Raw genomic sequence first — 14,187 nt, 5'->3', positions numbered from 1 at the left:
GTTTGGAAAATAAGCACGAGGGCGAGGGTGAAGAATGGGATGTATACCAGCCTCACACATTAAGTTTTAAAAAGGAAAAAAATGCTGAAAGTTTAATGACTTCTTAGGCTGGTTCAAAATGTCCCTAGTAAGATGACTTTCAAGGTTCTATTTGAGGAGACTTACAAAACGCCACCATCTGAGATATGAAATATATGAGGGACAAAAGATTTGAGGGAGTTGGGGGAGAGATGATGGGCTTTTAGGGGAAAAGTTTAGTTTGAAGTACCTGAAGGACATACAGAGAATGTCCTGAAAACAATTAAATACACACCAAGTACAGATCTCAGGGAAAGGCCTAGACTGGACTACAGATACAGAAATCACCAACTTGTAGGTGCTATGAAAAGCCACAAGACCTTGAGAGAATGAGAGAACGTCTAAGGAAAACACAAAGTAAGAAGAGCACTAGGCGGAAGCTAGAACCCTGGGATACTTCAACATTAATGGGAAGACAGTGTGGTGAATGGGTGTTTCACAAGAGCAATGAAGTCGTCCAGAATGACAGAGGGCCTGGAGTGGAGATAAGGAAGATGGGCCAGGTGCCCATGGCCTTTGAATACCATGAGGGAATGATTAGGAGGTTGGTAGATGGCAGCAACAAGACAAATGGCATGAGCTTCAAATGAGATTTTATATGACAGTTGAGACATAATTGTCTACAAGTGTCATTGGTAAGCAATGAAAATTGTTCTCTACACCTTCCCTGATCCCAAGTACAAATCTGAGAAAATGAGTAGCCTCAATCATTGTCCCTGGAAGAAATACAGAAACAGGCTAAAGGGAAGCACGGCCCTCAGAGAAAAGTCAGGTTTCAATCACGTCAAGGAGATAGAGGAGGTATTCTGTGAAGCAGGCAGGGGGTGTAGGTGATTTGGCTATCTCAGAATAGGGATTCTTCAGAGCCCAAGGGAAGGACTTGGGGGGGACGGTATAGAGCAGCACTATCCAATGAAAATATAATGTGAGTCACATAGGTCATTTTAAATTTTCTAGTAGCCACATTTTTAAAAAGTAAAAAGAAACAGTAAAGTTAATTAGTAATAAATTTTATTTAACCCAGTGTATCAGAAATAATTGCATTTTAACATACAATCACTAAAAAAAATTATTGAGATAGTTTACATTAGTTCTTTCATGCTAAATTTTCAAAATCTAGTGTGTACTTCACACTTACAGTACAGCTCAGTACTGACCAGTCATATTTCAAGTGCTCAATAGCCGCATGTGGCCAGGTGCTACTTTATTGAACAGACAAGATACAGAGGGAAGATGAGTCAGAAGCAAAAAAACAGAACAGTTTGGCAATAACAGTACAGGAGAGGAGTAACAACTGGAGGGGTTTGCATTTTGGATATGGAATGAAAATTGAGATGTGAGGCATGGTGAAAGTGACAAGCTCTAAGGAATCAAACAGAACTTGAAGAGCCACAATAGGCAGAGGCTCGTGGTGGGGCTTGGGATAGTAGTGGTTAGCCTGAGTCAGAAGAGTGCCAGGTTCAGCCTTCTGTTGGCCAGACCGCGTGTGGGATGGCAACGTTGAAACTGGACAATATCTTAGCCCAGTGCTCTCAGTTTTACAGAGGGAAAGCCAATGTCCAAAAAGATGAATTGATTTTCGTAATGGCCTAGGTGCAATTGTACAGTCAGCCTTCTCATCTTGACTTTTTACTCCAGAGTTTCTCTAAGCATCATGATTACTATCTTTAAAAACAGAAATAACTTACTTCTAGCATAGAGGGGACGTATAAAAAGCATTAGGAGAGCTAACTTGAGGGCAGCATTTCACTACCACACAAAGGCTTACACTTACCAAGTTCAGGCCATTCTTACCAAGCTTTTTCTTACCTTGTGAAAGAAGGCAGCACCTGTCAGCACCATGGACAGCTCACAGGAGTAGTTGGAGTTGTAGAGCCAAGACTGATGAGGGATGTCCCACGCATGGTAACGGCCAGGGAAACCCACAATGCGGTCCCGTGCTTCTCTCCACACCCTCAAAAACACAAGTATATGCACACACCTGAGTACAAAGCTCTAAGATTATCAGAAATGTTTAAAATTATTGCCTCTATTAAACCAATGTTACAATAAAAAATAAAATAAAATTATTGCCTCTAGCTTGCAGGCTCTGGCCCTTGGGCTGTTACTTCCTTTTTCCTTTTTTTTTATTTTAAATAACAAAATCCATCACAATCCAAACAGGATAAAAACAAATAAATGGTGTCACACATAGCTCCCTTAATAAGAACCTGCTTATTGCTCCTCCAACTTCTGGCAGCCAGCATCTCTCCAGCCCTTACAGACAGAACAAGCTGGAATAACATGCAAAGGAGCTAAGTCAGGGGTCTCCGAAGTGGGGTATGTACAGCAATCTGCTAAGCAGCAGGAGGAAGATATCAATTTCTATTTCAATTTATTTTTAATCTTATTTAATTTCTTTAAAGAAGTTTTGTTTTTAATGAGCATGATATACTAGTACAGTAGGACTTGGAAATAATATATGTATATTGCATACTTAACTTTTCTTTTACTGAGAGGGTACACCATAAAAAAGGTTAGAGACCACTGGTCTAACCACAGAAGACTGTTACCTGGAGTAAGGTACAACAGTCTTAACTCCTGATTTGAAGAGACATGAGGGAGAAACCTGCACCATGAAAAGAATTGGTCTACCATACACAAATGAAAGATTTCATAAATGCAAGAAACGAACTGAGAATTCAATATGTTTCCAGGATAAACTTTTATATCATCCCCAAATTTACAGGGAAGGTAGAACAAATAAAATCAGTTCCCCAGCTTCACAGGCTAAAATCGTAGAGCTGACAGCACTTATGCTCCACAGAACCCTACAGCCCTGTAGAAGTAATTCGGGTGTCCCATAAACAATGAACCTTCACTTCCCCACCCCACCTCGCCCCCAAATGGGAGATTTAGACTGCCTGAGAAACTCCCTCATCACTTACACGGAACTTCAATTTGTAAAACACATAAGATTTCATGTCAAAAGAGTTCCTCTCCTATTAAGTTTGAAAGTAACTAATCTAGTCCAATAGATGAGAAACCACAACTGCTATCACAACATAGCCTTCTAGATGAGCTTTCTGATACTTCCTACCCAAATCCCTAACTCTATCCTAATTTATCTCCTAAAACTGACTCCAAATTACTAACCTAAAAAGGTGTAATATGTTTTCATAATATATTTTGACATTTATAGGATGTAAGAATTGATAATAAATACCATCGGCATATCCAAATGTTATATCAATACTCCTAAAAATACTATCTCTTCAAACGTCTATTGCTCCTACTAGTCCTGAAATATTAGCAGAAGAAAGAACGGAAAAGTGAATATTTCAATTATCTGATCTTGCTGATTTAAGTCAATATAATGTAGACAGTTCTTAATAAGGCAGAGTCTCATTTGCTATATGATATCAAAAGGTAGTATTTCTAATTTGTTCAAGGCTGTCAACCAAGAGATGATCCACTGGTTGATGGGTGTTAAACATCTATTAAACCATAAGGAAAAAAAATCAATGTGGAAGCACTGGTATGAGATGAACACAACTTAAATAAAGGCTTTAATAAATTCCTGGGACGATGCATCAAGAGTTTTAGGGCCGGCCCCGTGGCTTAGCGGTTAGGTGCGCACGCTCCACTACTGGCGGCCCGGGTTCGGATCCCGGGCGCGCACCGATGCACTGCTTCTCCGGCCATGCTGAGGCCGCGTCCCACATACAGCAACTAGAAGGATGTGCAGCTATGACCTACAACCGGCTACTGGGGCTTTGGGGGAAAAATAAATAAACAAAATAAAAAAAATTAAAAAAAAAAAAGTTTTAGATAGCATAGTCTCAATGTGTATTTGAAAGTTAAGCATTTAAAAATATCGATTATAAATAATGCTACCAATATACATATAAAAGTGTTGCACATAATCAGTTCCTTAACATTATATTCAAACTTATGCTGAAGTAAATATTTTTAATCTATGTACCATATTATAGATCATGCTTTGGCATACTTTACCTTTAATGAATTATTCTTTAAATGTGTTAATGTTCTAATTACCTACACATTATGTTAGGAAAAAAGTTCCAAAGGTAATATTATAGCTCAAACTTAAAAACAAAGAAAATTCACCAGATAAATTCGACTTTGCCAAACAACTAAAGAGAAATTGAAAAATAATGAAATCAAGACACTATTCCTATGAAGAATTTGAATCATAAGTAATATTCTTCTGTTAACATTTCAAATTTAAATACTATTACCTCTGAAATGAGTGCGTCAGTTAAACATTCTCATGGAATGAACTTTGGCACATCATTTCCATATAACTATAGTCAGTTAAGTAAAAAAATAAACTATTGACAGCCCAAATACCACATATTTTAAATAAAGTTGACATATTTTTATGTAAGTCTATGTGACTCACAACAATTTTTAATGACTTACCTGAATGAAAGCAAAAGGTCATGTTACTATTAATGTTTAATTTAAACTGATTTTCTGATCTTCAAAACTTTGGCAAAATGGTTTTGAATAAAGATCAGTAAATATTTAAGATATTACAGTAAATTAAAGTAATATGGACTTCATCACACAAAGAGACATTCTTTTCCTTGTTGGTTATACCATCATGTTTTCCCCCCTGGTTCATTAAGAACCAAAGGATTTGAAATGCAATAGGAAAATAAAGTGTAAAATCAACTAATAATCAAAGAACATAAAACATAAAGTGACATTTTGCCTCCTATCTAAAACAAGAGTTCTTTTCCAAATCCCATGTTTCTTACATTACAATAGTATGTAAGCCTTTTCCTCCTCTCCAAAATATTAAGGAACCTATGCCAAATCACGGTAAAAGAAAAAGGTTTTTGTTAGCTCCCTTTGAAAAAGAAAACTCATAAAGCAGAGCCTTGAAGTGTAGAGAAACAGATCAACATCAGATCCAGTTGTGGGATTCTAAAGTTCTGGGTCCAACATAACAGACATAATTTGCATACAGGAAGAGAAACCTACCTTCCAGCCCACAATCCCATACCTCCTCTTAAGCTTACACTATCACCTTTTCTTTTTTTAAAATAAAATTTGAGATATAAATCACATACCATAAAATTCACTCACTTAAAAGTGTACAACTCATTGAGTTTTAGTATATTCACAGAGCTGTGCAACCATTACCACTATCTAATTTCAGAATATTTTCATCACCTCCAAAAGAAACCCCATAACCATTAATAATCACTCCCCATTTCCCCCTCTCCCCAGCCTATGGCAACCACTAATCTACTTTCTATCTGCATGGATTTGCCTATTGTGGACATTTCATATAAACAGAATCATACAACATGTGGATTTTGTGACCAGCTTCTTTCACTCGGCCTGTTTTCAAGGTCCACCCATGTTGTAGCATGTATCAGTACTTCACTTCCTTTTACTGCCAAATAATATTCCATTGTATAGATATATCACATTTTGTCTATCCATTCATCAGTTAATGGACGTTTGGGTTGTTTACACTCTTGTGTTTTTTGGACAACTGACATTTTTGTGTGGCAAAATATATGTAACAAATTTTACAATTTTAACTATTTTTAAGTGTACAGTTTAGTGACATTAAGTACATTCACATTGTTGTGCAACCATCATCACCATCCATCTTCAGCTCCAGAATGTTTTCATCTTCCCAAACTGAAACTCTGTACCCATTAAACACTAACTCTCCATTCCTGCCTTCCTCCAGCCCCTGGCAACCACCACTCTACTTTCTGTCACTATGAATTTGATACTCTAGATGCCTCATTAAACAGAATCATATAATACTTATCCTTTTGTGTTTTTTATACTTGTTGACTATTACATCGACAATGCTGCTATGAACATTCAGGTACTGCTTTCCGTATGGACATATGTTTTCAATTCTCTTAAGTCCTCTTTGTTTTATCTGCCCCTTAAGAACATATCTGCATCTTTGCTACATAAGCTGAAGTTAGCCAAGATCCATTATTATCTTTTGCCACAGAGAGGAAATCTTGTTACACTTGCCCTTTCCTTTTGAAACTAAGTCTGTTTCACTCCCACTCAGGTAATTTGGGGAAATAAGCAAATTGGGGAGATTTAGAGAAACCTTTCAGAGCGAAGGATGCCCAAACAAATGAGAAATGAGGGTAATAAAAGGTTAGGATGTGCAGCCAGAGATAATGCACCAGTTCCATAACCAGAAGCTAAACCTCAAATTTTCAATGATTGTTAAGAGAGACATTAAAAGGCTTCCCATTATTCTCGCACCACTTGGAAATCTGTTGACAAATGGAAAAGGTCAAAAGTCTTCCTAAATCAAGAGCCACAGAAGATAGCAAATGCCAACTATCTTAATAAGCTTCCAACTCATTAAAGCAGGACCCCTTATCTAAATCATCCTTGGGATCTAGAGGTGATTGGCAATTCTCCTGTTAACATCCCATGACTCTGGTCACAGCTCCCAGTCCTTTAGCATGCTCTAAACTGCATCATGCTGTATCAGAAATACACTGCCTCCCGCCCCAGGCCCCTGGCAACCAGCACCAATGACAACTGTAATAGCAAAAGACCATTTCTGGAATCATGACGTGGCTTTCTTCCTTTCATAAAAACCAATAGAGGGAGCTGGCTATTTATTAGCATAGTACAAAAAAGGAACACACTCCAGTTCAGCAGGATTCTTATCACAGCTAACAACAGACTCTTATCTCAATAATATAGTAGGAGGAGGTCAAAGGGTGGGTGGAGGAAAGGAAGAACAGATGTTCTAATTTGTCAGAAATGTATCACATCACTCTTGATAGATGGATTTAAGACACAGACAGCAATAAAGCTGCTGGTCCTTTCATCTGAGCGTCTGTGCTTATCAACCTAAATAAACCAAAGAAAGCCTGAAAGCTAGGTAGGACACATCAGGCTTTCAGTGAATGGAAAAAAGCACAGAGAAAAAGAGTTCTCCATCCTGGATCCATATTTAATTTGAATAAGATCTCTAAGGAAATCTATTCCAGTGCTTCTCAAACTATCTGTGGTGAAGAACTAATTTTCCCCCAATTTATTGTGGATTAATCTTCTTGTAAAATAAAATAAAAATGAATTGCACAGTTTCCTAAATATGACACCAAAAGCACAAGCAACCAAAGAAAATATATATAATTGGTCTTCATCAAAATGAAAAACTTTTGTGCTTCAAAGGATACCATCAAGAAAGTGAAAAGACAACCCACAGAATGGGAGAAAATATTTCCAAATCAAATCTCTGATAAGGGACTTTTATCTAGAATATATAAAGAACTCTTAGAACTCAATAATAAAAAGACAAATAACCCAAACAACAAAGGGCAAAGGACTTAAATAGACATTTCTCCAAAGAAGATATACAAATGACCACTAAGTACATGAAAATTGACATCATTAGTCATTAGGAAAATGCAAATCAAAACTATATTGAAATAACATGCACACACAGTAGGATGGCTATAAATAAAAAATGGAATAACAAGTGTTGACAGGATGGGGAGAAATTGGAACGCTTAGATATTGCTGGTGGCAATATAAAATGCTGCAGCCACTTTGGAAAACAGTCTAGCTGTTTCTCAAAATGTTAAACAAAGAGTTACCATATGATCCAGCAATTCCACTCCAAGGTATATATCCAAGAGAAAGAAAATGTTCATACAAAACCTTGTACATGAATGCTCATAGCAGCATTATTCACAACAGCCAAGAAGTAGAAATGACCCAAATGTCCATCAATGGATAAACCAAATGTGTATATCCACACAAAATGAAGTACTGACACATACCACAAGATGGACGAACCCTGAAAACACTGTGTTAAGTGAAAGAAGCCAGTTACAAAAGGGCACATATAGGAATTTTATATAAAATGTCCACAATAGGCAAATTTATAGAGACACAAAGTAGATTAATGATTGACTAGAGCTGAGAGAGGTTGGGGGAAATGGGGAATGACTGCTAATGGGTACAGGGTTTCCTTCGGTGGTAATGAAGGTTTCTAAAATAGATTGTAGTGATGGTTGCACAACTCTATAAATACGCTAAAAAGCATTGAACATGGCTGAAGTATACCACTTAAATGAGTGAACTGTATGATGTTTGAATTATATTCAGTAAATGTTACCCAAAAATGAATTGCAAGAAAAATGATCACACAATTGGATGTCACGGTAAATGTCAAATTGCTTTAAAAGTTCCTAAATGCTTACCCTCAATTCTTGTACTCACCTCACTGTGGACAGACAAACTGCCCATGAGCCAGCATACCAGTCCATCACACACTTTGAGTAGCCCAGATCTACTCCATTCTCTTACCTGTAATGTTCCCTCAACTTAGATATTTAAGCTCCACTAAGAACTACTAAGATTCAAAAGAGTACAGTTTAGTGGTTGAGTGGAAGTTCCGGACCAGGCAAACCTGCATTTGAATTGCAGCTCTGCCACTAACTTTCTAGCTTCATGGTTTTGTTCTCTTGGATCTCAATTTACTCCTATATACAACTGACGTCAACAAGTTTCAGAAGGATTAATGATAAACCAGACGAAGTACTCAGCTAGTGTCTGGCGCACAGTATGGGTTCAACAAATGTCATGTATTATCATCATCATAACCATCTCCTGCTCTTTGCCCTCTTTCTCCTCTTGGATCTTTGCTTCCAACACCATCTTCTTTCCCCAAATCTTTCAGGCCCCAGGATTCTGGCATTGTTCCACTGCCCCAACACACGGCAACATTTTGCCTCTAATTGCCTGGGAGTTATTCCCCATTCCTCTAAACAGAAAAACTTCAAGTTTCCTTTAGAAAACTACCCCTTGTCTCCACTCTCAGTCCAAGCTTGCAGTTGGAGGATGATCTACTTGCAGGCTCCAGGGGCAGGTAACCTCTGTCTAGCCAATCACAGAATGCCATCTCCTTGGCCTCAGAGGAAGAGCCTATATGAGAGCAAAGGCAACACAGAGGAAAGCAGAACCTAGAGATGAAGAGAAATGGAGTTCTCCTCCAATTAAGACCCTGGATCCAGCTATGTCTTAAGTTAGCCCTCACTTCCTCTCAGGATTTCTCAGTTACTATCAGCCAAGAAATTAATTTTGCTGCCTAATCCAGGTTTGAGTTGGTTTTCTGTCATTTGCAAACTAAAGTGTTTCTTGATTGAAAATCAGCTCCTCACCGAAACCCAAACATGATTTCATCATGGCGGAGATGAGCATCATCATCAATAGACAGGATGGCCTCTGTCTCAATTTCATTCCAGGGCAAGAATCGATTGTTCAAACTGTTCTTTTCAGTACGGACCACCTGTAAGGAGGAAAGAAAAACAGTAATGATCAGTGCTGCATTATAGAACGCAAAACCAAAAGTACCTTTAGGTCAAAGGAGACTGTAGCTAAATTTACTGAATAATTGTGCCTGATTACCTACCACTTGTAAAATCTAGCATATGACTTTCAGGAATAAAAACTGCCTTATAGCAAATATATAGGGATTTCACATTTTAAGCTTTATTTATTTGCTAACTAATTTTCTTGTGAAATAAGCTAAAGCTGAGGATTATTTTACATATGTGATAAACAGAGTCTAAGGAAATTAAAAATAACTTTCCAAGAGAACACAAGGTGGCAGAGTAGAACTGAGAGTATGATTCCCAGCTCTGGAACCCCCCAATCAGCTCATAAACGTTAAAACCGAACTCAAAGATCCCTTGAGTCTATGTCATTTCTGACTCCCAATTTTAAGGCCTTTTTTTGGTATTAAAAAAAAAGGTATCCCATCCAGTTGAGGAGAACTATTTCACTTTTGCAATTCCTACCTGCAGCACTGACTACACATATGAAAGCTTTTTCTTTCAAAGTGTACCTAATTCAGTAAAACTATCAGCTTCTGTGTCCACAGCAAATCCCAATTCAAAGAATCTCTATCCAAAGTGACCCATATGTGCAAAGCAATAGTTCTTCATAAAACAAAGATTAGTGCCCAAACAGAACTACATTATAATAAAAAAACATTTATTCAAACCATATCTCAGATAAGCATAGTTTACTACAATGTAGGTAGTAGCTTTGTTAGTCACCTTGCCCTCTGATGCTCGATAAACAAGGATGACCATACTCAGTACTTTGATAGCTCATTTTATTTTTATGGTATCTATATCTAATTAATCCAACTAATGAGGAGCCATCATTTTATTCTCAAAAACCAGAAACAAAGGAACTTTTATAGAGAAATTATCTTTTTAGAATCATCTTTTTAGGAAGGGTCATCTTACTTTCGACAGAACGTTTTACTTGTACAGAGGATAACCTCCACCTAGCATGATGAATGCAATTATATCCAGGATCTAAGTTTATGAATGGTTTCACTCCCATGACCTCAGGGAGACTGTCTCTTGAGCTGAAAATATTCTGTCTCCTAATCTTCTACCAAAATTATTCTCCCCCTGGAGACTCAGCTCAGTGCCTCCTATCACTCCCCTCCTTGTCAAAATTGATCACTTCTTCTATGTTCTTAAAGCAGAATCCTTATACTTCAATTAATTCATTCTAGCACACTAAGAATCCAATGAGTTCAGAGTTAGAAGGGCCTTAGAGATCATATGGTCTGACTCGCACTTTACACATGGACAACTGGCAAGTGGCAGAGCTAGACTCTAATTCGTACCTTCTAACTCCAAATCAGTCTTTTTCTGCTAAACTTACATCAAACTGATAAATCTAATCAAACCAAAGCCCCATAGAAAATGCATTCTTAATCTGTGTACCATCAAGAAAGAAAAATGCTGCCAAATAAGAAAGCACATGAAATAGTTTATCACTTAGAATGTTTACTTTATTAAAGAGCTTTTTAAGACTTCGCCTCAGCCCCAGAGGAGTTCCTCCCAAGTCAAGAAAAGGAAGAATCTGTAACAGATTTGCTACTACAGAGAACAGACGTCAGCCAAGCAACACACATAGACAACCATCTTGCCCTGCAGCACATTTGACCAGTACAAAAATCCCTGAGCTTGTAGCCTAGGTCTCCCAACACCAGATTCAGCAGTGACAGAACAAAAGGACTGAGGCCTGGGTCAGGGAAAAGAGAGGAGCAAGGAAGGGGAGATGGCCAAGTACTCACCACAGTAGCTGCTGGGCTCCATCCCCACGCAGTAGGAGGGTGGCCAGAAGTCACAGAGCCAAGTGCCAACCTCGGCAGTGGTAAAATGCCATCTATTTTAAGATGCACCCAATTTCAGAGATGTTAAAATGTAAAATAATGTCCACCTTAGAATCAATGGAATATAGGAGCTGTTCACTTAAACGCCGCCAACAAACTACCCTCGGACATTCATTTTACTGTCCTAACAAGCCTAGCATTCACTTCATACAGAACTGCAATTCTGCCAGTTCAGATGAACAAAGCTGCCCCTCAACTCTAGCAGTGAATCCACACAGCTTACAATCTAGTAGTGAATCCACAGAGCTTATAATGAAGAAAAATTAATAGAAAAATCCAACTCTTGAATATTCAATTGTAGGCGAACAATTTTGTGGGTTAATCACCAGGAGGATTATCTATAGCAAAATTAGTAATCCAGGATCATAGCACAGAGCTTTAATACTCAAAAGTGTGATCCAAAGACCAGCAACCCAGGCATCACCAGGGACTCCCTTAGAGATGCAGAACTGCAGGCCTACCCCCAATCTACCAAGTCAGAACTTGCATTTTCACAAGATCCCCAGGTGATTCCTATGCACAATAAATTCTGAGAGGCACTGGTACAGAGGAAAAAGCATGGATCTGTAGTCAGTCAGAAAAGCTTGAGTTCAAATTCCAATTCCAGCACTTACTAGAGGTGTGAACGTAAGTAAGCTACCTCTCTGCTAAATCAACACAGCACCATGTTGTGTGCAAAAACTGAAGTTGTTTATCAGCTAAATTTAATCCTACAAACAGCCTAACACTTAATCTAAAAATAAGAAACGACAAAAACTAAAATGATCATGATTTGATACCTAGAGCTTATCCAAAACTTTTTGTACAATTTACAAAGTAAATCAAATCAAAAGGACCTGCTTTATATATGGTGATGGACAAACAAAAATGTACAACCCAAAATTTCACAATGTTAGAAACCATTAAAACATCAATAAAAAAAAAAAAAAAAAAAAAAAAGGACCTGCTTGTCCTTTGGAAGACTTAGAGCTGAAGGTCTAATATCAAACGTGCTTTGGCCTAGATTTCACGCCTCGGTTTTGTTTTTGTGTGTGTGTGTGTGAGGAAGATCAGCCCTGAGCTAACATCTGCCAATCCTCCTCTTTTTACTGAGGAAGACTGGCCCCGGGCTAACATCCATGCCCATCTTCCTCTACTTTATATGGGACGCCGCCATAGCATGGCTTGCCAAGCGGTGCGTCGGTGCACGCCCAGGATCCAAACCGGCGAACCCTGGGCCACAGCAGCAGAGTGCGCGCACTTAACCACTTGCGCCACCGGGCCGGCCCCTCACGCCTGGTTTTTTGAGGAAGTTTATTAAAGTCCATTAAGAAGCAAGTCCATTAAGAACAACTACTATGGATTCCAGGAATATAGTGCGGGTACTACCTCTGCTCATCCTGGCACAACTTCTCTGGGTGGGATGACAGGAAGATTTTCAGGATTGGAGAACTGAAGCAATAGCCATTCGAATAAAAGAAAGCTTTGAAGGATTCAGAGAAACACAACATCAAGTACTGCAGCAGCTTATCTGTGGCTGGCTCACAAACAACTGTAGTCAGTGAGTCTGCTTGAAGAATTTAGAGCAGTGGCTCTCAACTAGGAGTGATTCTGTCCCCCAAAGGACATTTGACAATGTCCATGGACATTTTTGGTTGTCACAACTAGGGCGGTGGGTGAGCTACTTGCATCCAGGGGGCAGAGACCAGGGATGCTGCTAAATCCTACAATGCACAGGACAGCCCCCCACAACAAAGAATCATCCACTCTAAAATGTTATTGGTGCCACTGTTGAGACACCTGATTTAGAGTCAACCACAGGAAACAGTAAAGCAAACCTCAGAGTAAATGTAGTTCGTTATTTAAGGACCTTTCCCTCATAACCAAAAAGAGACTTCTGCCCTTATAAACTGCAAATACAAACTAAAATTAAGGGGGGAAAAGAGAGAGCTTTCTTCTAACAGTTTGGTTCAAAGCTATAGTGCTCAATGGCTAGACAAAAGCTCAGCAAACCAACATTTATCCATTCTGGCACCGAAATCAGAAGGACAAAAAGACTCAAATATTTGTAATGCAGACATGCAGATCATCATTGGCCTCTAAGAGTCTGAAGAATGGCAGATCAAACATGAAAGAAATGAGACTACCAAAAGTAGTATGTCATGTTTAGGAAATATTCTTTTTATTGTTTGCTGAGGAAGATTTGCCCTGAGCTAAAACAACTGTTGCCAATCTTCCTCCATTTTGTATGTGGGCTGCCACCACGGTATGGCCACTGATGAGTGGTGTAGGTCAGCGCCTGGGAACTGAACCCAGGCTGCTGAAGCAGAGCACGCTGAACTTAACCACTAGGCCACCGGGGCTGGCCCAAAATATTCTCACTTTTGTTGATGTTGTTTTGTTGAAAACCATGCTCCCTCCTTCCTCAACATTGGCCATTTTTTCATACCTTATGATTACACCTTAGCAACTTGTGAACATGAGGCCTGACCTTCAAGTTAATGATTTAATTACTGGTATCCCATTGACCAGAATGCAGGGCACAGTGCCTGGCATACAGTAGATGCTCAACAAATGTTTCATAAATGAATGAATGAATGAACAAACAAATGAGTAGGAAACAGGACCTAATGCAGCCCTGTCCATTCTATTTTCAGAATATGAAATAAAAGATTTGAGAAGTTTACATATTAAAACTATAAACATTCGATACACTGAAACCTCTTAGTATTTAATCTAGTTTTCTATAGCAAAAAATCCATCAACCTACAAAAATCAAGAGCAAAGCTCACTAACATTCAGTTTTCTCATTTCATGTAAAATGCTCCCTGATGATGCTTCACTAGTTCTTCTGTTCATCATTCAGTTCATCTGTTTATCATTCATAAAAGCCTTGACTTTCTCTCACT

The 14,187-nt window shown here is 38.5% G+C and overlaps 1 protein-coding gene across 3 annotated transcripts in view; it reads right to left on the bottom strand.

Annotated features, from left to right (window-relative positions):
• The window catches only part of EXTL3 (exostosin like glycosyltransferase 3), a 122,085-nt gene that overhangs the window by 19,321 nt on the left and 88,577 nt on the right, over positions 1-14,187 (bottom strand). For all 3 annotated transcript variants that reach the window (XM_087437380.1, XM_087437379.1, XM_014789907.2), the window contains exons 4-5: positions 9,261-9,388; positions 1,888-2,032 (exon numbers count right to left, since the gene is read on the bottom strand). In XM_087437380.1, coding sequence (XP_087293506.1) covers positions 1,888-2,032; positions 9,261-9,388 — 273 coding nt within the window. The remainder of the gene's footprint in view (positions 1-1,887; positions 2,033-9,260; positions 9,389-14,187) is intronic.

This window comes from Ceratotherium simum, chromosome 12 (genome assembly GCF_057802395.1).
Source record: "Ceratotherium simum simum isolate JZ-2026a chromosome 12, ASM5780239v1, whole genome shotgun sequence".
NCBI lineage: Eukaryota > Metazoa > Chordata > Mammalia > Perissodactyla > Rhinocerotidae > Ceratotherium > Ceratotherium simum.
This window is presented reverse-complemented; position numbering and strand designations above follow the sequence as displayed.